Here is a 26,105-nt window from a genome sequence, read left to right as displayed (position 1 = left end):
AATTGTTTTCTGAAGTAAAAGTTTTTAACTTTTCCTGCAAAGAGAGCCGGTGTGGAGCAGTGGAGCTCCTGATGTCCAACGTCAATTTATTATACAATATGACCGCTACGTGGTTGGGGCCTAGCTGTGCCTTCTTTATTCGGTTGTATGGTAGAACTATATTATTTGTTCCTCTGGTGTCGTATTCATGAAAGTCTGAGTTGGTAACATATTTGGCCGCATTCTGGTGCACGTATTTCAAACAACTGAATATGAAACACGACGGTATCGTTAATATTCCTTCCTTCTTGAAGTGTTCTCGGCAACTTGTTTTATTGTTTAGGACTTATAGGGTTTTCAAGGCTCTTCTCTGTTTCATAAAAACTCTTTGGGATTCAGTTGAGTGGCCCCAGATAATTATACCGTAGGTTGCAATACTATGAAAATTAGAGTAATAGGTTAGTTTTGCCACTTCCAGGTTTGAGACATGCTTCATCCTTCTGATCATAAAAATTGCTGTTGACAACCTGGCACAAACGGTATCGATATAATTCTTCCACCCCAGGTCCCAAGTGACTCCTGGAACTCTAGCCCCAGATAGACTAATGATGAATTTCCACGATTCTGTGCGTAGAATGAAAATATAAGATGAATAAATCTTTGTTCGAGAGATATCTATTTCATATTTTCATTCTAAAGTGCACAACTTAGAGCCCGATGTTTTTTTTTTATGAAAATGCAACTTTATTGTAAAAAAATGATCTTTCTGGTAGAGCTCGGTAAAAGTGTTCATCTTTTGGGGCTATCGGCGAATCAAGCCATTTTTTAGATTCAGTGCTTTTTTTAACTATTTCAATTCTAAAATTTTTTCTTTCTCCCCCATCTACGACGAATTTAGTCAAAGTCATAGATGTTAGTTATAGTTTTGGTAACAATGAATCACAACTGAATAATTTTCGTGACAACATAAGGAGTGTGTGAGAAAATTTTTATCAATTTGAAGCTTTCCTTCAGACCCTGAAGATCAAATTTGATGTTATCGTTCTCTTAAAAACATTTCATGTACTGGACTTGGGTGCTCATCATATACAGGGTTATAATATACTTTCAACCAGGGTTCTCGGAATAGGAATTATAGGGTTGTTGTATATCTCAGGAATACTATAATATTCAGGAAGGCTATTGAAACTATATACACTGTCAAGATTATCTTAGTTGAGTTTTCTTTCCGAGGTTTTATTTTCATTTCACGTCATTTAAAAGATCACCGTCGAGTGAAACGGACGGCATTTAGGGCTGCCTTATGTCATATCTTGATGCTACTTCTAAGCAGTGGCGGCTGGTGGGTCATCGAACTGGTGGTGCACTTTACTTGCTCACTAAGTATTAAGATTAGAAATTCTAATACAACAAAACAACAATTTACATAAAATATGTTCATTTTTATGATTTTTTATACATTAAATCTATGCGACGACATTTTTCTGAAGTGAAATATTCAATCACCTTTTTATTAAAATCGGGTATAGTTTGTATAAATTTTTTTTCAATACTGAGCACAGAAAGTGCATTTACATGGTGAATTTCATCACTTGTATAAAGAATTAAGCGATCATCCAGAGAAATTTCTTTCATATTTTCGATTACATTCTGGGAAAAATTGAATCCAAATTAACGAAAAACTGGACTTATTTCATTCGCGACCCTATCACTCCCACGGATTAATTACTTTCTTGTTTAATTTCATCCGTTACAGCATCCCATAACTTGTCCAAAATATATCAATTATGATGTTAAGCATCTCTCTGATTCCACAAATTACTTTTCACAAATATCGAACTTATAATTGCGTCAATATCCAATTTTTTTCATTAATTGCGCAGCCGCGCGGCGATGAAGGAAAACAAACTTCCCCGATCTCGCCTCTATCTTCGCTTAACCCCCTCGCGCAACCGCATTCGGGATCGCTGCACTATGTATAGTATATCCATAGTCACTTGGAGGAAGCCTGAATATTTCAATTATACCAGGGTTGTCCAAGTTTTCAGAAATTCCTTTGGAATTTATGAAAATATTGCTATCAATACTCTCAAATGAACCCCGGTATTTAGCAAATCGTCTTGGAAACAAGAATGTCCCGATTTGATTGATCTCTTTGGCTGAATATTTCCCCTCGTATTCCCCTTTCCACTTTGAGAGCGTTTTTGGTTACACTCATTGGCAGCATCTATCACTTTTTAATTACTTTCTAATAATTCGCATAGACCAGTGTGGTCCAAAGGGGCATTATTGAAAAGCATTTTTACGTAGTTTTAGTTCGTTGTGTGACTAATGCTTTCAATGATTTCGACTTCGATGATTGGCACAAATCTATGACTTATGTAAAAAAAGACGAATATTTCACAATGAAATATATTCCTTCATTCTGAAGAAAATGATTTCGCATCCTAAATATCTTCATTCCACTGAAGGAAGAATTGATTAAAATGAGATTAACCAACAAAATATTCATTAAATTTTCTGATTTTAGCAATGTTATTACTGGTTTGAGAAATCATGTAGAATAGGCACATGATGTTGAGGCTCTTAGTACGTCAAATTAGCAGCTACGCAGCCAGATCGAAAAATCAATAAAGTATTTTATAAAAAATAGGAATATTTCACCATTTCCTGGCATCAGTCGGGAATGTTTCAATGGTTACATATATCTTTGAATATTTATTCTGATTCTGAATACGAAAAATTTAAGAGTTATCGAGGAAAAACTTGAACTGAGGAAATACTACAATTTCTAACTAAGTGGAGTAATTTATGACTCGGTCTATGACTTCCGGAAAACATAGAAACTAAATTCGAAATTTGAATAACTAAATTTGAAATTTCATGAAATGTCATTACTTATTGGTAATTGAAAATATTATTGGTTTATGGATTTTCAACCATCTTCACGAATAATTTATTACAATTCATGAAATTTCGACTTTTTAGTTTCTTTTTATGTTTTCTGGAAGTCATAGACTACTGCATTCAATGAGAAATTGCAGTGTTCCTTAGTTCAAGTTTTTCCTCGATATCTCTTTGAGTATAGGATTTGCTTGAGACCCCTCTCTTTTCATACCTATGTAAAATTGACTGAATGAATGAAAAATATAGGTTTTTTCCACAAAACTTTTCATAAGATATTTATGGGAATCTCTTTAACTTATGAACCGTTGAGCTTATACTCAAGTATTGCCATATTGCTGAAATTATCATCGACCAAGCTATCTGATAATGCAATAATATACTGGGTGTGCCGTTTGAAATAAGAAAGTAGTACTCTGTTTCCAGTATAAAAGGAAATTGTATAAATTTTCAGCACATAATTATTATCAGTTTTCCATAAATGTCTAATAGGCCATCACGGTGAATCACCCTGTACATCATTATCATTTAGCCTTCTGCTTTCACTGAGGAACATAAATTTCGCCTTACAATAACGATGAAATAAAATTCAATTCGTCAACGTAGCTGCTTATTTGACGTAGAAAATTGGATGTTATTCAAGGATCTCAAGATCATGCACCTATTCTACCCTAGTTTGTCTTATCTTTAGACAGAACATTTCCGAATTCATCTCAAACATTTTCGTGCTCTTATAATTCTATGCAACGATCAGTTCATCATCGTTGATAACGTTCCTTGATAGTATATTACAGGTCGAGAATAAAAAATAAACAAATTATACAACCGTAGAATGACAAAGTATCATTTTTGATGTAACAGCAAAAGCTACTCACGTCACAAATTTTCTGAAAGAATCGACATCTGAGACTGAGTCCCATACATACGCAAAAATGTTATTTTCAACTCAAGGGTTTGAAAAGTGTGTTTATGACTGTTTTGCAATTATCTCTGGCCAAACGTTTTTATAGACTAGTTCAAGTGACTTTGGATATACTATACTACCCTATTAGAATATATTTGTTTGAATTAGCCTCTATCCTCTCTACTATCCTCTTCGCACCTCTTGGTTGCTTCACTCACTATGTTCCTAGCCCAAGTAGGTCCCTCAGATTACGGAACACGGATAACACATAGATAACATAGATAGAACACTCGCCTTCCCCCACCCGAAATTAAGTTATACCTAGTTCTGGTACCGGCCGCTTGGAACGGCTGCTAGTCATTTGTCTACGTTTGGTTTGCTCTTGCAAAAAAAATCATTTTAACTTCACCTTAAAGCTGAAATGAGACGTTGGTCGTTGAAGTTGTTCAAGTACGAGATTGCCGTACAACGTAGAAATTCATTTGAAGAGAAAAATATATTTCCAAATTTCGAGGTAAGTGCTTCAATAAAACCATTTTCAATTAATTAAATAATGCATATATTATTTTATCAGAATGCCTAAAATAAAGAAGTGCAAGACATCGTTTCCCCAAGAGTGATTTGGATATTTTTGATAACTGGCTTCAAATTATCAAAGAAAAATTCCCAGAAAAACTGCGAATAATAATAATATTTATGGATTATTGCTGAGAACGATATGAATTGAATGAACATAGAAGCTCAGGAGAATTGACGTAGATACTTAAAGATTGGGCGCTCAATATGATAAAGAAAGAAAGAACCGAATAGAAAGAAAGAAGCAACGGCGACTAAAATGTAGAACGTTTTGCCCACAATGCAATGGTAATAGATCATCCTTAGAAGAGAACAACAACGAATCTAATGCTTAGTCAAATTTTAATGAATTCATAAATTTTTTTGTAAAATTTTTTTTGCATATATTATTTTATCAGGTAGCTAGCGTCGAAGAGATTCCAGTGAGACAGCTCGGGACACGGCCGTACGACTGTAAATCAGAGTATGAACTTGACTGCCCGACTGGAATCTCTTCGACGCTAGCTACCAAACGCTGGAAGAAACGCTTCGTGAGTGGCGGGCATTAAATAAAGAAATACTGTGTACAAGGATGTACCGATGAGTGCAAGATATCGTTTCCCTAAGAGTGATTTGGATACATTTGATAATTGGCTCCAAACTAGCCAACCAAAAAATTGGCATCTTCCAGCAAACTATCGCGGTCTTATTTGTGATGCTATACCTACAATACGTATTCCAGGTGATTTTTTCGAACTCTTTTATTTTACTCGTATTTAAATACCTTGAATTTTTTTCCATGTGTAGGTACTGCACAATGTTAAAATGCAGCTGTAGCTAATTCTGATTTAAACAATGTTTATGACTAAACATTGATTAAAAATTTAATCATTGATTTCTTAAGAGAAATCAGAAAATAATCAATGTTTAAATTTCAATCAATTATTAAGCAAATGGGGCAACTGGCCATTAGGATGAGACATTAGATATGGTAAGTATTCATTTTAGCAATAGTCGTAGGAAGGAAAGTATCACTTTCCAGGAAGCCATCATCTTAGATGTAATGCCATACTTACAATCGCTATTCCAGGTAATTTCACCGAATTACTCAATTTTATTCATATTCGAACCCCTTAAATTTTTTATATTAATTTAATCTTATTTATTTTTTGTTGGAGGTAATTTTCCTATTATTGAAACTAATTCGTTCATTTAACGTTTATGATGTATTGTTGATGCTACTTCATTTATTTTTGATTTATTTATACATATACAGGGTGTTTCCTAAACATGCGGCAAAAATTCAGGGGGTTGTTCCTTGGACTATTCTAAGAATATTTTGTCCTTTGATGATTTTTGAAAAACCTATTTGTTTCGAAGATATAGGGGAAACAAAATTTCAGATAATAACATTTTATTATGAAAAATTACATGAAAATTCAACTCAACCTACAAAAACTGTTGAAAATGACCACCTCTAGCCAGCATACAAGCATCCAATCTTCTCCTCATTGACTGCCGAACCCTTTCAAAAACACCAGGATCATTTCTTATGAAAACCGTGTTTAATCTGTATTCCTTTACCATCTGCACTTATCAATTTTTAGTCAAAAAACTGGCCGTTTTTAGTAATTGGAATGTTGTTAAACAAATTTAAAAATAAATTGTACCTACTTAGTAAACACAGTGCGGTACGCATTTTTATTTAAACTATTATTAATTTTAAAAATATGAAAAATGTTGTTCGCCCTGTATCTTCGAAACAAGGAGGTTTTTCAAAAATCTTTCAAGGACAAAACATGCTTAAAATAGTCCAAGGAACAACCCCCTGAATTTTTGCCGCATGTTTAGGAAACACCCTGTATAATATAATAATAATATTAATACCTAATGTTTATTTAAAATAAACATGAAAGATTACAGAGGTATTCATTGCGCGAAATATTTACCTATGAGTAATATATTGTTATGTTATAAATTATTGTTGAATCTCGTTTATTCCTTTATTGTAGATGCTACTTCATTTATTTATTGTTGATTTATTTATTCAGATATTATTTATTTTTTGTCAATTTATTTATTTTTGGTTAGGTACTGCTAATTCAATATATGTTTATTCAACTATCGTCTTTTATTCACGCCTAAAATAATATGATCACATATTGTACCAATTATTAAAAAAAAATTCAAATGGTCTTTGGTCATCACAGCACCAAACTTCATTTGAATTGCTCAATATTTCGTAAATAAATTCAAAACAAGTATAGGAAAACCACTCACTTCAAATTTCCCGCTTTTTTCGAGTTTGTTCTGATCTTGACCGCCAGGGGGAAATAAGTCTCAAATAATAATAATAATATAGTTTATTTAATTCGCCTTTAGGTAGGGAAGTGTCGCATCTATGTTATGCGCAATCTGTGGTAGCTCTGCTGGACGGGTTGCTCCTTTTATTGACAGTATTATATTCTGTAATCTGTGGGTCCTTCTTGAAGGTTATGTTATGATGAAAGACAATTTTCTGACATAATATCGATTTCAATTTCCAAGTTTGCTTTCGGTATTGTTAATAAGTATTTTATTTTTCAACGTACGGGAAATTGATTCAGAGTAACATTTAAGACTGTTAATAAACGTATATGTTGCAATTTCCATTATTGCTATATTTCAAATTTGAATTTCGTCCCAAAATCACTGTCACAACTGCCACTAATGTCAGTTACTCAACATGTTACCAAAACGTAGCATAAAAACTGATAGAATGAATTCAGCAGAAAATTCATAGCATATTGACAACCGTTGAGTCTGCTGAATGCGCCAACGCATGTATGAGCACAATTTCGGGTCACTAATAATATATTTCAAAGCTGTATAGACCATTGATTTTTGAAGAAAAAATCAGAAAGTTTACAGGAGTAAACGAGAACTTTCAATTTGGAGGTTTTTTTCATAAACCACTATTCCATTGTGCTCAACTTGAAATTGGATTGTTCAAGAGGTTTGGGATTGTACGATGAACATTCCATTAAAAGGGTAGATAACCTATTTTTTGGGAGGTTGGTGGCACAAAAAGATTGATCTAGTTTCTGTTCGTCCGTCTAATTTAATAGTCAATGCTGATTTTTTATATACATCAGCGTACAACTTTGCTTCCGTCGTTTTTTTCCGAAATTCGAGGCTTTATTGTAAAAACTGTTTGAACATTTATGATTCAAAATATTGTCCATAGCTGGCCACTACTTTCTCCCATGTTTCAGACAGCGCACGAATCCTGAGTTGAAAACACTTCTTCATAAGACCGGAAGTGGTGGTCAGCCAGGCCATGTGCCGTTGATCGAAACAAGTGATAGTCCGAGGGAGCAACGTCTGGAGAATATGGCGGGTGGGGAAGGAATTCCCATTTCAACGTTTCCAAATATGACTTGACCACTTTCGCAACATAGGGTCGAGCATTGTCATGCTGAAAAATCACTTTTACATGTCTCGCGTTGTATTGCGGCCGTTTGTCTTTCAATGCTCGGCTCAAACGCATTAATCGCTTTCGATAACAACTGCCTGTGATTGTTTCAGTCGGTTTTAACAATTTATAAAACACTACGCCGAGCTGATCCCACCAAATTTCGAGCATGATCTTAGAACCGTGAATATTCGGTTTGGCCATCGACTTGGAAGCAAGGTCGGGTTATCCTTATGATTTTCTGCGTTTGGGATTATCGTAATGAACCCATTTTTTGTTTTCAGTCACAATGCGATGCAGAAATCCCTTCCATCTTTTCCTTGCAAGCAGCTGTTCACAAGCCAACAAACGTCGTTCATCAACTCTCGGCTTCAACTCGTACGGCACCCAATTTCCTTGTTTCTGAAATAGCTTGTTGCATCACTACCAATGATCCTGCCAATTCTTGTTGCATTTAACATGAGTCTTGATCAAGTAATGCCTCCAATTCTGCATCTTTAAAAACCTTCTCTTTTCCGCCTCCATGCTGACCGTTGTTGAAACGTTGAAACCACTCTTGTACGTTGTTTCACTACTAGTGCCCTCACCATATGTATTTGAGAGCATTCGAATTCCATTTACCGCTACAGCCATATATTGTGTAACCTCAAAATTTTATAACCTCAGAATTTCGTAACTTCATATCTGAGGTTTTCACATGAACTACCTACTTGGGTATCCGCGGCTTGCCTCAGTTGAGACGGGGGGATTCTTCAAGATGGTAAGATATAATAGTTAATAAAATGGGCGCCAGGTAAATTTCTTCATCTCTAAAATTTACCAAAAGAGTGTAATGATGAAAAGGTTTATACAGATAGCACAAGATACAGCTGCCAATTGGCGTTGACAAGACGTAAGAGCAAATTGGTCGCAATTGAACGATAAGGAGGGGGTCACTGATACAAAACAGTGAGAAAGAGGAAATGAAATTGAGGAAATCAAATATCAACCGCGTCACGTCGCTTGAGCTGAGCCGCATGCGCGTAGTATGGTAACAATTTATGCGGAATTATTTCTAAAAAAAATATGTTCGATCAATATCTCACAAATGAGATAATCGTCGGTATATATAGGCGATATGTCGTCAGACAATGAGGATTGTAATCCTACTAATGATATAATAATGACAAATTTGTCTCTAACACTTGCATGAAAATAACCTTACTTGTAAGTGGTATATCAATGAAGTTAATGAGATAATATTAACTTTATGCAACTGAAAGTCAGTTTGAACATGCGTGGTAATGAAGTTCTTCACAAATCATCATCATCACTCAGCTCTCTGCGTCCACTGTTGGACATAAGCCTCCCCTATTTCTGTCCATTCCTTCCTGTCTTGAGTTCTTTGTATCCAGTTGCCTGCACATCTCTTTAGATCGTCCGTCCAACGTGTAGGAGGTCTTCCCCTGCTTCTTTTATCCAAGCGCATTCTCCATTCGAGCAGCCTCTTCGTCCATCTCCTGTCCGTCGTTCGTACCACATGTCCAGTCCACTTCCACTTCAGCTTTCGAATTTAGAAAAATACATCTGTGAAACCTGTTCTTCTTCGAAGATCCTCATTTCTTATATGATCCCGCAATGATACCCCGAGCATGGACCTTTCCATTTTACGCTGTGTTACCATGAGTTTGTTACCACTTGCTTGCACTTGTAGTTAAGGTTTCAGCTCCATAGGTTATGACCGTCAACACGCATTGATCAAACACCTTCCTCTTCAAACATTGTGGTATGTCGCTTTTAAAGACGTCCGCAAGCTTACCATAGGCTGCCCAGGATAGTGTAACTCTTCTTTTAATTTCGCACGTTTGGTTGTCTCTTGAGATTTGGACCTCATGACCAAGATAATTATACTTGTTTACCAAAGCTACTTCCTCATCAACAATGAAAATCTGCTCACTGGGAACTAAATTTGTCATATTTTTTTTTTTTTGAGATATTCATTCATTTTTAGACCTATGTCAGCACATGCGTTTTGTAGTTCCCGTAACATATCTTTGATGTCCCTAAGGTTATCTGCTAGCAAAACTATATCATCCGCAAAACGTAGATTTGTTTAGTTTCGACCGTCTATATTTAGGCCCTTGTTTTCCCAATGTAGTTTTTTAAAAGCATACTCCAAGACCGTTATAAAGAGTTTGGGCGACATCGTGTCTCCCTGTCTGACACCTCTGCCGATTTGAATGCGTTTGGTGTTCTCATGGAGTTTAACCATTATTGTAGCATTTTTGTAGATATTGTAAATCAGCTTTGAGTATCTGTAGTCAACCCGACATTCCTGTAATTAACTGAGGACCGCCTTCGGTTCTACCGTGTTGAAGGCCTTTTGAAAGTCTACGAAAGCAAGGACTAGTGTAGTGTAGTCTATTGTATTCAATGCTTTTTTCAATTACCGTTTTTATGCTCTGCAAATAGCCATTTGTTCCGAATTTAGCACGGAAGCTCGCCTGCTTTTGAGGTTGATAGAAATCAAACTTGATGGCTCTCCTCTCAGGAACTACTCCTTCAATACTTCCCCAATATCCTCGATTTCAAGTTAGCTGTCCCTTGAAATCGATCTCCAGAGTTGTCGATAACTCCTCAATAATCTTACAGTTCCACGTATAAAACGTGGTGCTCCACCAAGACGTTACGACACAACGACGTTCTACTAACACCCTGTAGATAAGGAGTGCAAATAAGGTTTCGACAGTTACCTAAGTTAAATTTAATCCTTATCACGTAGAAAAGAAATTGATCAATATAAAACACAAGAAAGAACGAGGAACTTTTCAATATATACCCAGTTGTTCGGGGGCAGTCAATGAGACTTCTTTTCCACTGAGTGGAATTTTTCAGTGAATTCCAACCAAATTTCAGTATACGGCAATAACTATTAAAGAGTAAATATAAGATGTTGAAAAGCATTGCAGAAAAAATACACTACGAAACATACCTGATTGTCGGAAATTCCAAAGATCACCACATGCAATTAGAGCAGTAGTATATTCAAATAAGCTTCCTTCGAGAAAAATACGGAAAATACCAGTTTCTCCAAAACGAAAAAGCGCTAGGATTGTCAATAATGCACAAAAAAAGTTTAACGAAATAAGTCCCACAATGAATGACTCTAAGTCAAAAATTCGAGAAATCGCCAATGAATACCATCAGCTCCTAACCAAATTTGCCATAATCACAGACTCCCTGGCCCGTCAATTTTTCTCACTGGAATATTTATGATCGACCGTTGACACCGGTAGCGCTAATACACACAGTTCGACATATAAACAATACCATTAACCTCAATTGATGGAAAATGTCACAACAAATTTGAGCACGTAACAATTGCAAAACAGCGGAAGCAAAGTCGGACACCTAATGATAGTATACAGAATCCCGCAAGTAGGAGTCAGGATAAAAATCTCCGAAATAAAAACAAACAAGCAAAACTTATTCAATGAATTCATTCAATTTATCTCATTTTTATTCTCTTTTAGATAGTGAGAGGAGCGGAAAAATTTTAGCAAAACATATAGCACATTTGAGGCATAGTATTTCAGGGAGAGCCAGCAGTCCACTGAATGTAGAATGCAAAGTCTTTGAAGATTCTGGAGACGAGGAAGATAAGGGTAAGTTTATTTTTTGTTGCTAGGGTTTTAAAACTTCGTTTATTTGTTCTAAAATAAAATGAAATCTGCAAAAATACAAAACATTACAATCATCGGGTGAAAACTCATGCATTCAAAATATTGGAAAAAAAAATTAAATAGCTTATTCGTTAGTCTACAGTCATCATGAGCTATCAATTTTATTTTAAATTAATTATTGAATTCTACATATTCGAAACGTGAATTCCAGGAGTTTTCCTTCTGAAAAGGTCTCTGGACGCACTGAACTAAAATGGATGTAAGGTAATCGAGTAAAATAGTGAACACGTCTTTGGATTAGAAGTATAGCATTATTACATTTTTATGAAATATTCGGTAATTTGGAGGTGTGTCACTAATCCACACAAAACCATTAAATCCACTTAACTGCCTGAAGAAACCAACCATATCCTTACCAGCACTTCCATATGCCTTGGAAATTCAAGTGTCTCCCTACATTACGGAGTCGAATATTTGTGACGGGTAAGGGGTGTCATCGACCACTGAAAGTACCCCGACTACAACCTGAGCATGGAGCTTGGCTAGAAGAATTTTGAATTTCAATTTTTTTTTCGATAAGTCAAGAATCTGTTTGATACAGGAGAGCCAACGAATTCGTGTGTGGAGAGATCTAATGAAAGCAACTCAGCTCGCCCATGCTTACCAGTGCCTCTCTTAGCCGGAGTAAGAGCTGTTTTGGTATTATTGGGGAAATATTTTCTTGGCTTCAGGACTCTGGGCTGAATTATACACACTTTTTTTTTAATCGCTGACGTTTCGACACTTTTTTGGATCTTCTGTAAAAAAGTACAAGTTTATGTATAATACAATTTTAAATTTCACGATGAACAAACGAGCTATACATGGACACGGATTAGAGAGAAACTGACATTCAGGTGGAATTTGTAATTATACAGGGTGTCCCGGGAAGAATGCGACAAACGAATACCATGAATTAAAGTCATCAAGTCATTAAAGTCATTAAAGTCATATCAAGAGGTTTCAATCGCCTGAGTGCCTTCGTTTGGGATATACAGGGTGATGTTCATCTTATGAGTGAAATTTCACTGTTGAATAACTCTTTAACTAATCGACCGAATAATTTCAAATTTTGAAGTTTTGTCACCCTTTCCTATCGCCTTCCTTCAATATTTCTGAATTCGAGTAAATCAGATCCGGACTAGGAAAATTTCAGACTTTTCCTATTTTCGTGAATATTAGATCACTCTGTACGTGAACATTATGATTTTTTCCCATTTTCGGAACCACAAATCAATTCCATATAAAAATTCTAAATCTCGGCTTGGCACGGTCATACAGGGTGATCAATAAACATTCCCTTATGAGTGACATTTTTTGAGTTCAATAAGTCTTCAACAAATCCACCGAATAATTTCAATTTTTGAAGTTTTTTCGCCCTTTACTATTACCTTTCTTCAATATTTCTGAAATCGAGTAAATCAGATCCGGACTAGGAAAATTTAAGCCTTTTTCTATTTTCTTGAATATTGAATCACCCTGTATGTTGATATCATGATTTTTTTCGTTTTCGTTATCACAAAGAATTAATTCATAATAAAAATTTCAAATCTCTGCTTGGCGCCATTATTCAGGGTGATCAATAAAGATTTCTTCATGAAATAAATTTCATAGTTCAAGATATCTTGAATTTATCGGTAGAATTATCTCGAAAATTGAAGTTCTTTCACCCTTCACGAATGTCTCACCTAAATTTTCCTCAAATTATTTAGGAAAACTTTCAATCAACAAGCTGGATAAAGAATAGAACAAAAACAGCAAATAAATTGAAAATATTTGATCTTGAAAACAATTAATCAAAAATAAAATATTTTCAGTTCAGCAGATATTGTTCAAAATGATATTCCTTCATTTCAATGCATTTTTGAGCACGTTGATATGATATAGTTGTTTCACAGATTTCTCTATCTTATTCGGTTGAATCGGTTGTACATCTTTCATGAGGGAATGTTTATTGGTCACTCTGTATGACGGTGGCAAGCTGAGTTTTAGAATGTTGATTATGAATTAATTCGTTGTGGTTACGAAAACGAAAAATATTTGATATTGACTTACAGAGTGATCCAATAGTCAAGAAAATAGAAAAGTCTAAAATTTTGTTAGTCCGGATCTGATTTATTCGATTTCAGGAATATTGAAGGAAGGCGATAGTAAAGGGCGACCAAACTTCAAAAATTGAAATTATTCCGTGGATTTGTTGAAGAGTTATTGAACTAAAAAAATTTCACTCATAAGGGAATGTTTATTGATCACCCTGTATGACCGTGCCAAGCAGAGATTTAGAATTTTTATGATGAATTGATTCTTTTTGGTTCCGAAAATGGGAAAAAATTATAATGTTCACGTACAGGGTGACCCAATATTCACGAAAATAGGAAAAGTCTGAAATTTTCCTAGTCCGGATCTGATTTACTCGAATTCAGAAATATTGAAGGAAGGCGATAGGAAAGGGTGACAAAACTTCAAAATTTGAAATTATTCGGTCTATTAGTTAAAGAGTTATTCAACAGTGAAATTTCACTCATAAGATGAACATCACCCTGTATATCCCAAACGAAGGCACTCAGGCGATTGAAACCTCTTGATACGGGTCCTCCTTGATGACTTTAATTCATGGTATTCGTTTGTCGCATTCTTCCCGGGACACCCTGTATAATATTTTTTTAATGATATCGTATTTCTATTACATATTACTAATTTTAGTTTGGTTTTCGTCAAATACCTGACATTTGAAATTTCATGTTTATCTTTGTTTTTGTGTTTGACATTATAACTAATTGTAATTTAATCCTGCAAATTTTATGAAATATTGCTTGATTGTTGTTTTCTCGAAAACTTGATATTCTTGAGGTTAGTTTCAGAGGCTGTCCTTGTTATTGTTTGTAAATGTCCTTTTGTTGTTTTTAGCCCTGAAGAAGGAAGAAATCGCCTTCGAAACGTTGGCAAAAGTAAACTTGTGAGAAAAATAAAGCATTGTCCACATTCCTGACAAGTTTTTATATTATATTTGTAATTTTTTTTGAATATATTTTTCTATTATTAATTTAACATTTGGACGTGCTAGTTTAATTCTTACCAATTTTATCAGTTGTAATAAGATACGGTGGATGTTCAGTTTCTTTAGAGCACAAACAGTTCGACTTTGTTTACGTGTCTTGTTGATTAATTCGGTTGGTATGTCTCCGTGGTCAGTCAATATGATACTGATAAACGGAATTCTCGCGTCCTCGGTTATTGCATCTTGAATTAGTGGCGTTTTTTGTTTGTTTTGTCATGATGGTATATACTTTTTACTTAATTTCAACTTTTTCCTCTTATGTTTGGAAATTTATAACAAGTGAGGTTCTGTCTTTCATTTTGATGCGCGTTATTCTCGAACACTGTTCTCGTAAATTTCCATTTGTAGTGTTGTATGATTTGGTTGACTAAATTTCTGGGATATATATTTACTCTTAAAATTTCTCTTATCTTCATTTCATTATTATGCCAGTACTCCCTATTGCTAATACTGTAACACCTAAATAAAAGATTTTTTATGGTTTATTGGTTATTGGTGTTGAGTATTTGTGGATGATGCGATAAGTAATTTAAATGCTGTTAGATGAACTGGGCATCGGACAACGTCGTCGCACGTTTTAAACCGATATGTATATATATATAGATGAGGTGGGTTTTGTATACCAGTTTGTTAAAATTGACCCGTCGTTTATCTAGTTAGCTGATCATATGAGAACGACTTTTTTTTTTCTATTTCCGTTTCTATGGTGAATTGGTTTCTTCCATGAAAAGCATTAAACGTGTTTAAAAGTTCGCCGATTTTGCCGTGTGGGACTGCGATAATCGTATCATCCACGTATAATTTCAAAATTTTGACACATTTTGAAATAAATTTGTTCATTACTATGTTAGTTAATGTTGCACTGGTAGGGTTTCCTAAAAATTAAAATAACTGGAGTCGAAAGTGAATTCTATTATCTCACATAAAAGCGATTTGTTTAGTTCTGTGTAAGCTGCAATATGTGACCAGTTTTCCTTTATTATCTGCAAAATGAGCTGTTTTGATAAATTAGAGTACAATGAGGTTACGTCTAGTGATACTAAAACGTAGTTTGGGGGGTGTTGTATTGTCTGTATATATTCAACCAGTTCTAACGAATTTTTTACATTGAAGTCGAAGGTTGTGGTCCAAGGGGATAAAATGTGGTGAATTGTATGTAGGTGAACCTAGACAACTAACGATTGATCTCATGCAGAGAGTATCTTTATGGATTTTCCTTAGTCCATACATTCTTGGTGGTACCGCTTTGTGAATTTTAAGTTTTTTCATTGTATGGTCGCTAATCATATTCTGTTTAAATAATTCTTTTACTAGTTCATTATTTTTCGTTTGGAAGATAGCGGTAGGGTCTTTTTTGGTGACTTTATAGGTGGTTTCGTCTTTCACTAAGTCATTCATAGCTACAATGTACTCGTCTTTATGCATTATAACTGTACTATTACCTTTGGTCTAGATACCAATACATGTAGGGTGGTCATTTAGGAATTTTCTCGTTGCGGCAAGTTTGCTGTGAAATATGCTTTTTCTATTGCAAGTTTTTCGTGTTTTAATGCAATGATTTTTTGTGATGTTAGCAAAAGATGATAAAAGATTATTTTTTGTTTCTTCTGTGAGATTTGGTTGACCGCTTTGGATGTGCTCGAAATCTTTAATTACATTGACATTCAATCTGCTTGTGTGGACTGGGATATTAAACTTTGGACCTAGGTTAAGAATATCCATTACTGTTTCAGGAAACTGTATGTTAGTATAATTGAAAAGAAAATTTGTTTTTGTTTTGGTATTATGTCAAATAGCCGCACATAAATAATCCATATTCAGGTAACCATGACAGGATCAGAGAGATCCCACATCCTCACGTGAGATTATGGCGAGCAGCTGTTAGTGACTCATTTGTTTTTATGGACGATAATGCCCGATTTCATCGCACCAGAGCTCTAAATGAGTATCTTGAAACTGAAGGCAACAATCGTTTGGACTGCCTACTCTATCTTCAGACATTAATGTAGGATCCAGTTATCGTTCCCTGTAAATAATGTTGGAATGTTTACAACATTGTTTCATTTATATTTATGTTTGTAACACTGATCTTGGTAAGATGTTCTATGCTCTGGACTATTCTATAGTTAAGTCTTAAGCAACGCTCATATTGATGTATATAGTTGAGTTGAATAAAGTTCGTTACAGTTAAGCATCATATTTAATAATTCTAAAACGTACCCATTAAGCTTCCAGAATAAAACTTATATTCAACAAATAATTGAGATGGTCAACCGGATGCTTGGAGACCTATTAGTTTCTTCAAGTGTCGAGAGCATGACAGTTTCAATGAATTTACAGGGAACGAATTGTTATTGTACATATAATGTAAAAAGGATGTGTTATTATTCGAGGTGTCGAAGATATGTTTTGGAGTTGTAAATCTTGATGAGATTTACTGGGGGTTGTGAAAGTTCGAAGACAATACGGTCGTACCAGATGTGTCACATCTGTGTATCAGGTTCTAGTCCTTCCAGAATATTCGATTTCGATATTTGCGGTACGGCAAAATTCTTATTGGACTAGTATAAACTAAAAAGTACAGAGTGAGAAAATTTTAAATCGAAGGAGATAAAACAAATTTGATATCATATTCTCGTTCTCTTTTTCTGAGAAACTAACAACAGTAGTCTTCATTTTTGGCCACCTTCTTTTCTTTCGAGTTATAACTCGCTTATAAGCGAAAATTGAAAAAATGGCTAGTCTTTTAGCAAGATTTTCAATAACTATGCTACGGACGAGGCTAGGATCCAAAGTTATGCTTTTTTAATGGGAACACTAGATTTCTGTACCATTTTTTGAAAGGTTAATTTTTACTGCTTCCAAAATTATACAACATCGTATGGTTTGTGTTATCACTATTAAGTCTCAAGTATTATTTGTTCTGTGTTTCTTTCCCAATATAATTGTTGAGTTTGATCATATACATATACCTTATTTCATATGCTATTCGAAATTGATTGGTACTTGTACGTATTAATTCTGGAGACCTATAAAAATAATATTATCCATTTCATTACAATTGTCGATTGGAACATCATGTTTATCATTTCGTTATTTCCGAATCCATTTCGAGATATATAATTTATAAAATATAACTGAATTTGAAGAAATTAGTAAAAAGCATTTGAATAATGGGGTTGATGGAAACTGGAAGGCTGCTCTTTTTAAATGAAAGCTCTATTTTTCTGGGCTCATCAACAGTTGAAACCGTAGAAATATTGAGAACCTTGGATGAAAGAAGGTTTTTGACCATTTTCTATTACCTTACGATGCTGTATATTTTTGAAATCAGTAAAAATCAAACATTCAAAAAATGGCACATAAATCTAGTGTTTCCATTTAAAAAATTCTGGTTTATAGCTTCGTAATTGAAAATCCTGCTAAAAAGACGAGGACGCCATAGGGTTCTACGTAAAAAAGTGCCTCTATAATGTTTTAATTTCAGAGCTCTACAATTAGTATTGGCGGAGATATAATTTTTTTTTCTATATCGTCATTTTTCCAATTTTCGCTTATAACTCAAAAAAAAAGAAGGTGGCCAAAAATTAATACTACTCAGTTTCCCGAAAAAGATGAGAGAATGAGTAATCAGATTTTATCTATCTCTTCTGATTTAAAAGTTATAGTGCTGAAACATTGAAATTTGCCCATTCCTGTACAAATTGACCTAAATGAATATTCAATCCCTTACTGTGATTCATTTCAAATTTAAAACTACATATCTTCTTAATATACTCCAAGCATATATGCAAATAAAAAATTATAATGATATTTTTTCAATCTATGTATAATGCTCGTGTTTTTGGTGGATAAAAAAATGTATGTAATTTGCAGATTAATACTACCTCATAAGTTTTAATGCATATCAGGAAATTACCATTGAATGAAGTAATAAACCGCTATTGAAAGGGTGAAGAAAAGCAAAGACAATGAATTTATAAGAGACCGACCCAAAATGGCGGAATCGCCGGGGCCTGCGTTTTCATAATCCCGGGCCGGTAATTCCTATAGATTCCCTGAATTTTGGATAAGGATGTCCAAAAGGTACAATTCTCAACTTTTCAAATAACTAGGTAAGCTGGTTTTCCTAATGCGACTGTTGCTGTATTTTTCATCATCGTTTTCTTCATCAATGCAATATACTCCATAACAGAATCTTTGGTATCAGCAATTTTGCGAAGTTTTCCCCTCCTTCACCATATTTGATAGCATCCACTATATATATAAATTGTTTTAATGAAACAATGAATGAAAGAAGTATCTTTAAAATGGCAAAACAACTTGGTAGAATTGAATATTACATTTGATCTTGAATATTCTTCACAAGTCGAGCAGAAATGCTTCTTCAGACAATTTTTACAGAAGGTACTGTTATGGATCGACTATATTTTTTTAATTTTAAAATAGAGTAAATTTGATAATTCGATCCAATAACAAATATCAATTTTGACTTTTCAAATTCAATAAAAGATATATGCGAAACTCGTTCTCAGTTGGGCTCACAAAAATTCTGTAGAAACAATAACAATTAACCTTCTCTAAATTAGAATCAACAAACTATATATCAACACAACAATTAAATCACTTATCTTAAAAATCATTGAAATTATTCTCCTTATGAATTTCTGTATATTTTGATGTTTTTTATTATATACTAGTGGTATAAATTAAGGGATCAAAATGAAATTCTAAATTTTTAGCGGATTTTCAAATGGCTGTATTTTCGATAACAATGGTCGTATCTCAATTTGAAAAAAATTTTTTGAAGTTTATAGTTTGGAGATCTCATGATGAAAAAAATCTTCAAGCAACGTGTACCGCTCAATCCTAATGAAAACAGTATCTAAAATTTCAGCGAAATTTTTTCAGTTTTTATTTTTGGCTGACAGACTTGGAAATTTTTTTCCAACTTAACCACTATATGGATGAGATAACTTGTTCATTCAGCTTCAATATCTTTCTTTCAAAATTTCGATACGAGCATTTCTTTCTGAAATATCGAACTTTTAATTGAAAAGGATCTTTTTGTCTTTAACCATCAATATCTCACCAATCAATGTTTGCACAGGAAAATTAGGGGATGTTTTGAAATCTTGAATAAATTCTTTACAAAGAGTAGCTATGGTATTTTCGAAAAAAAATTTCTTCGTTCTCTACATCAATTTGAAAAGTTGATAAAAAAAAGGTCTTTTGGAGGCTTTTTGGATAATCAAGCGCTGAATTGAAAATATCGAAAAAACCATCAATGTTGAGAGTGCGTTTTACAGTTCAATATCACCACAAAAATCCCAGAGAATTTCAATTCAATCCATAGAGCGGTTTTTTTGTATCATTCGATCGAATTTTCAAAGAATTAAAGGATCATAATTTTCGATTCAAATGTTCATAATCTCCAACAAAATGAAGAAATTAAATTTTAAGTTTCTTTATCTGCATTTTTATTAATAACAGAATAGAACAATAACAGAATTCATGAAATAAATTTTTAGAAAATAAAAAAAAAAAAATTTTTTTCTTCAATTTTTTTTTATTGACTCCAAATAAATCAACTCAACATGTCATAATCATTTCTAATGCGATTCCGTTATTTCATTTCAAGATCTTGATGATAGAAATCAAATTAAATTCGAAATAAAGTTGATATATGCAAGGGAATTTCGAAATCGATCTACTCGCTTTTCAGGAATTGCATATCTCAACTTTTCATCTATAGAACTTTTACAACGCTGAAAAGAGGCAGTTTATTCTCAAAACGAATTTCCTAAATTTGAAATTTTTTTTGATTTCCTAACATGGTTAGAATGCGAGGTTCTTTAATTTTTTGAAAATTTGATCGAACGAAACAAAAAAACCGCTCCATGGATTGAATTGAATTATCTGGGATTTTTGTGGTGATATTGAACTGTAAAACGCACACTCAACATTGACGTTTTTTTTATATTTTCAATTCAGCGCTCGATTATCCAAAAAGCCCTTTTTTTATCAACTTTTCAAATTAATGTAGAGAACGAAGATTTTTTTCCGAAAATACCGTAACTACCTCTTGTAGAGAATTCATTCAAGATTTCAAAACATCTCCTAAATTTTCTGTGCAAACATTGATTGGTGAGATAATGATGGTTAAAGACAAAAAGGTCCTTTTCAATTAAAAGTTCGATATTTCAGAGAGAAATGCTCGTATCGTTTCATCAGTATTTTCTAACTTCTCTTGTGTTTGTTCGATTTTCAGTTCAGTATTATTTCTTTTTTTTAACTTTTCATCTTGTATATTATTTGAAGCAATAATTTATTTATCCATTCTCCTTTCCATTTTTTGTAAATTATCTTCCATTTTATCCTTCAAACTTTTTATACTTTTCTTAATTTCATTTGTATTTTGTTCTATTTTATTTTTAATGTCATTTCTTTCCTCATTGTCATTAGCACCTTCATAATACTTTGTTCATCAATCAATGTATTTCTCATATATTCTTCTTGTTTCCATATTAGCCAAGCATTTGACCTCAATTGTTATGGATCGTCTATATTGTTTTATATTTTCGGATAGATTATTCAATTTGAAATTTGATTTTACGATCCAATAAGAGTACCTAATGCTCAACTTTTTTTCAAGGTAAATCATTCCTTCTAACATCTGCATTTGTTATCTAGAAATCAATTATTAATTAAACGAATCACAGAACGATGTTTAACTTACCAGGCATAAATCCACATATAATATATCAAATCAATTTAATTAGGTACATAAATCAGCAAAGAAAATACTTTTGTGATGAATGTTGTTGATGATAAAAATGTTTGTTGATTGATAAAAAAGTATATAATTCTGAAGAAAAGCCATTAAAATAAATGTCATTCTGGAAAAAGCAAAAATTTTATAAAAATGCAACCCTTAATATGATTGCATAATACATTTGCTAAGGGCAATATGCCCTATGGATCGTTTTTTAGGGGCATGATTTTCTGATCTAGTGGCTTTAGTACTACTTTTAACAACTCATCAGAAGTTTGTCCAAATCAGTAGCACATTAATTGTCAAATCAAATTTATTCCCCAGAAATATAATCAAATCAAATCAAATTTTATTCCTCAGAAATATAAATACAATTTCAATCATACAATCTGAAATTATTTACCCTTCATGTGAGGATGGACGAGCCTTAGTAGCAACTTGTGTTGTGCTCTCCATCTTCCATTCGGGATGTTCAAAGATATTACAAGAACTAAGCATTGCAGGACCGAGATTAAACACACTTTTTCTTACATCCAAGGCAAACATTTAGTCTGATGATCCTTTGAGCAAAATATAGAAACAAAAATAATGAAAACAAAATAATGACAGAGAGAGAGAGAGGCAGAGAGAGAGAGAACCCAAAAAGAAAAAAACACAAGCTGCCACTCTCATAGCCACCCCCAATCAACCAAACAAGTTGAAAAGGTCTTTATTGAGCATGATGAAAGCTTTGATTGAGCTTTTGTATACATTAAAATTTGAAATATTTCTTATGGTAACTGGTAAGAGATTAAAAAGTTTTGGGCCGTGATAGAAAACACACCTCTGTGTGTGACTCTCTTTGAAGGATGTTAGAGTTAAGCATGAATTTGTCACGAATCGTGTAATCTTCTCCTTCTCCTCCTGAAGAACAGATTCGTTCTTGAATACCCAGAGTAAACACTGGTTTATATAGAGATCTCTTACCTTCAGTAACTGAGTTTCTCTATACAGATATTCCGTGGGAAACAATCTCGGTTCTAAACAAAATTTTTAATATTGTGTTCTGAGTCACCTGGAGGACGTTCAGGGAATTATTGAAAGTACCACCTCAGGCAGCAATACAGTATCTCACTACAGACTCCGCAAGAGAGTGGTATATGGTGGTTAGATTTTTGTTCTCGAGGATGTGTCTCAGTTCGTAGAATTTCCTGATCAATTGCCTGAGTCGCCTCACCACATAAGCCACATGTTCATCCCATCTCATATGTTGATCCACAATTACCCCAAGATACCTGATCATCTCCGTCTTCTCGATAGCAGGACAGTTGCAATTCATTGAACAAACACAGTCTTTCTTGTGAATGTGGATAGTGTTTTGCCACGGTTGGTTGTTCTGCAATAGAGTGAAAGTGATAAATTTAGTTTTTTTCACATTCAGACTTAGTAGGTTATAATAAAGCCATAACTGTATACATCTCAGACCATTTTCTGATTTTTCATAAGCCTCCCTCCAACTATTACCCGTGAAAACAAGTGCTGTATCGTCCGCAAATGAGATAAGATGGCCCCAAACCCGTTGATGAATCCAATACTGTTGATATAAACAAGAAATAAAATTGGCCCCAACACTGTTCCCTGTGGTATTCCCATTTTGACCTCCATTGCCTCACTGAGATCACTGTTAATCTTGACCCTCTGTGTTCTATGTGTGAGATAGTCTTTGAGCACATTGTAAGTTGGACCACGTACACCATAATCATGCAATTCATTCAAAAGCATCCCGTGATCAACGGTGTCAAACGCCTTCGCCAGATCTAGGAAAACTGCTAAACACTTTTCCGATCTGTCCAAGGCACCAATAATTTCATTCATGAAATCTAACGAACGGCATTTTCGGTGTTGGAACCACTTATAAAACCGAATTGTCTGTCTGTAAGAACTCGTTTGTCATTGAGGTAATTTGTGAGTCTACTCTTCAGGCTATGCTCAAAAATCTTGGCAAAATTGTTTATGATGGATATTGGCCTATAGTTACCTACACTGTCACGCCTACCTGATTTATATACAGGGGTGATGATTGACTCTTTCCACTGTTGGGGCAATTTTCCATTTTTAAAGATCATATTTATGATATGAGCCAGTGGAGATAAAAGAAACGGATGGATATTCTTTATGAGTTTCGAGGAGATGCCATCAGGACCAGATGAACTATAAGTTTTCAGTTTGGATATTATATCTATGAGCTCATTTTGTGTTATGGGTTTCAAATACATCGAGTTTCTTTGAGTGGCATCTCCAAGAAATTGTTTTGGCAAGTTTTCAGTTTTTTTAATTTTTTTTGACATTTCAGTTCCAATATTAGTGAAGTAATTGTTAAAGATGTTAGGATAATTTTGTTTATTTAAAATTGGCTCTCCATTTATATTTTTGATATTTATGTTATTGAGGTCAATTTTATTGGTAGTGCTCCTTCCTGCTATATCGTTAATGATTTCCCATGTCTTTTTACAATTTACTTTCGTTGTTTATAATTTTCCCTTGTAATATTGATTTTTAGTTAGCTTTATCATATTGTAACGTTTCTCGGTTAATTAAATCGGTACTTCTGACTAACACTAATTTATTTCAGGTACACAACTATAAATAACTATTTATTTCAACTATAACACTAATTTATTTTCACTACTACATTAATTTATTTCTACAACTTATATCTAATTGAGTGTACGGCACTGACAGCCGATTCCGTCGCACTGGCTTGCTCTGCGGCTTCGATTGGTTATATACCGCTGGCATCTCTCTCTAGAAGCGTCTTGATCTTTTTATCGAGCTCTCGGTGCCTCCGGTACCTTCTAGAAAGAGGCAGTGGCGTAGGGCTTGCGAATTCGTTACACTGCCCCCTTCCTAGGCTGTTCAGTCCCTGAACATATCCGGCAACGTGGCTGAATCTCCAGGATTCTCCGTTTCTGCAATTTCCTTCTTCACAGAAATAGCACCCAACGGTCTTCTCTTGAACTTTGATCCTCTCCTCGAAGTCGCAATGCCTCCCGATCGGATCTTCCACTTGCAAGACTCGCTTCTCCCAGGTCCCTTATCCAAACTCCAGGATTTCGATCTTCTCGTCAATGTCTTGGTTTTTATAAACTCGGGATGGTTCCAATTGCTGCAAGTTATATTTCTTCCTCTCTGCGCACACAACAAGATATTTGTAAGCTTCCAGCGTATCTTCCTTCTTGCTGTCAACGTGCTCATTCGTATCTGGGAATTCCTCGACAAGTTTCTTGGCCTCTTGCTCTATAAAGTTCGCCTTGTCCTCGATCACTTCCAACTCGCCTTCGAAAGTCTGAGGTTTTCTGAGCAAATCTTGGTTACTTTCCGAGTCTTGACTATTGGTATCGTAGCACAAGTCAAGCTCTCTCTCGCTTATCCAAGTGATTATTTCTTCAGCTCTTCTATCGAACATATGCACCTGTTTTGCTTCGACCAAGAGTTCATTCAGACCGTTTACCAGCTCCAAGAGATCCTTCCATTGAGTCTGGACCTCAATCATTTTCTCCTGGATCTTGGCGCTATATCTGCATTTATCTTCTATCAGAGCATTTCCACTGATTACACATGATTGGAGCCTTGCCTCGCTATTCATTAAACTAGCGTAAAAAGTGTCGAAGGCATGAATTAGAAGTTCCACATGCTCGACATCAACTCCATGCTTTTCAATTTTGGAATTGATCATCTGGTCCTTGATCCATTCTTGGAGCTTGGTGCACTCTTGGAGGAACCCGAAATACTGGAAGGCTTCAGAGAAGGAAACTTCCCTCTGAGCTACTAGCTGACGTAACTTCTTGAACTGGTGCACTATTTCTTCCTCTCTTTTCTTGATGTTATCTGCATCGTAGTGCTCTCTTCCCACAAGATGGCAACATCTCTGGGATAATTTATCGATCGTTTCCTGGTAAGCTTCAACTTCAGCAGTTATTATACTCAGCTCTCCCTGCAACATCTGAATGGAAATCTCATCTCTACCAACCTCACTTGTTGCCATAGCCAACAACTTGTCATCAATCCAGGCCTCAGCTTCTGAACTCTCCTCGTAAAACTTTTCCGATTCAAGGGCATCTTGCAACCTCAACATCTTTACACTGGCCATATCCCTCACCATCACAAATCGATTCTCCAATTCTTTCCCTTCTCACTGATATCATTGGAGAACTCATGACCGGATCTCATCATGTTGACCGCCCTATCCATCAAACTTTTCACGATGTGTTCCCTTGAGTTCAGCTCGACCTCCAGCGTCCGATACTTTTTCTGTAAGCTCTGGACCGCGGTAAGACTGATACCCAGGTCCAAAGACGCTGCCAGCGATTTCCTGTCGCTCAACCACTGTACCTCCTCATCTATCTCGGTGATGCTCTCGTAGTTCTCTATGTGCTGTTGGTAGTCATTTTCCAAAGCGGAGTGGCATCTTAGGATGTTGTTGTCTGAAGCCAAGTCGTTTCCGAAATCGTTACTAACTTGAATCTCGACTTCACCTAGCCAAACCTCAAACTCTTCGACGGACCTCCTGAGGAGCAGTGCTTGATATGCCTCGTTCAGCTTTTCCCGTTTGATCTGCTTGAGTTCCAACAGTCTCTTCCAATCCTCTTTGATTTTTTTCAGCCTTATGACTATTTCATCTTTGGCATAGTGATTCGAATGTAGTAACACTTGTTCCTCGTTTATTACGCTTTGCACTCTTTCATCGCTGTCCATAACCTCTGCCTCAAATGTAGAATGCTTCTGGATTTCACTTT

General features: G+C 34.7%; 1 protein-coding gene across 1 annotated transcript in view; it reads left to right on the top strand.

The window, feature by feature from the left end:
• The window catches only part of LOC123684947, a 118,362-nt gene that overhangs the window by 10,053 nt on the left and 82,204 nt on the right, over positions 1–26,105 (top strand). The window contains exon 3 of the mRNA XM_045624478.1: positions 11,309–11,440. Within this exon, the coding sequence (XP_045480434.1) occupies positions 11,309–11,440 (132 nt within the window). The remainder of the gene's footprint in view (positions 1–11,308; positions 11,441–26,105) is intronic.

Source organism: Harmonia axyridis, chromosome 7 (genome assembly GCF_914767665.1).
Source record: "Harmonia axyridis chromosome 7, icHarAxyr1.1, whole genome shotgun sequence".
In the NCBI taxonomy this organism is placed as follows: Eukaryota; Metazoa; Arthropoda; class Insecta; order Coleoptera; family Coccinellidae; genus Harmonia; species Harmonia axyridis.
This window is presented reverse-complemented; position numbering and strand designations above follow the sequence as displayed.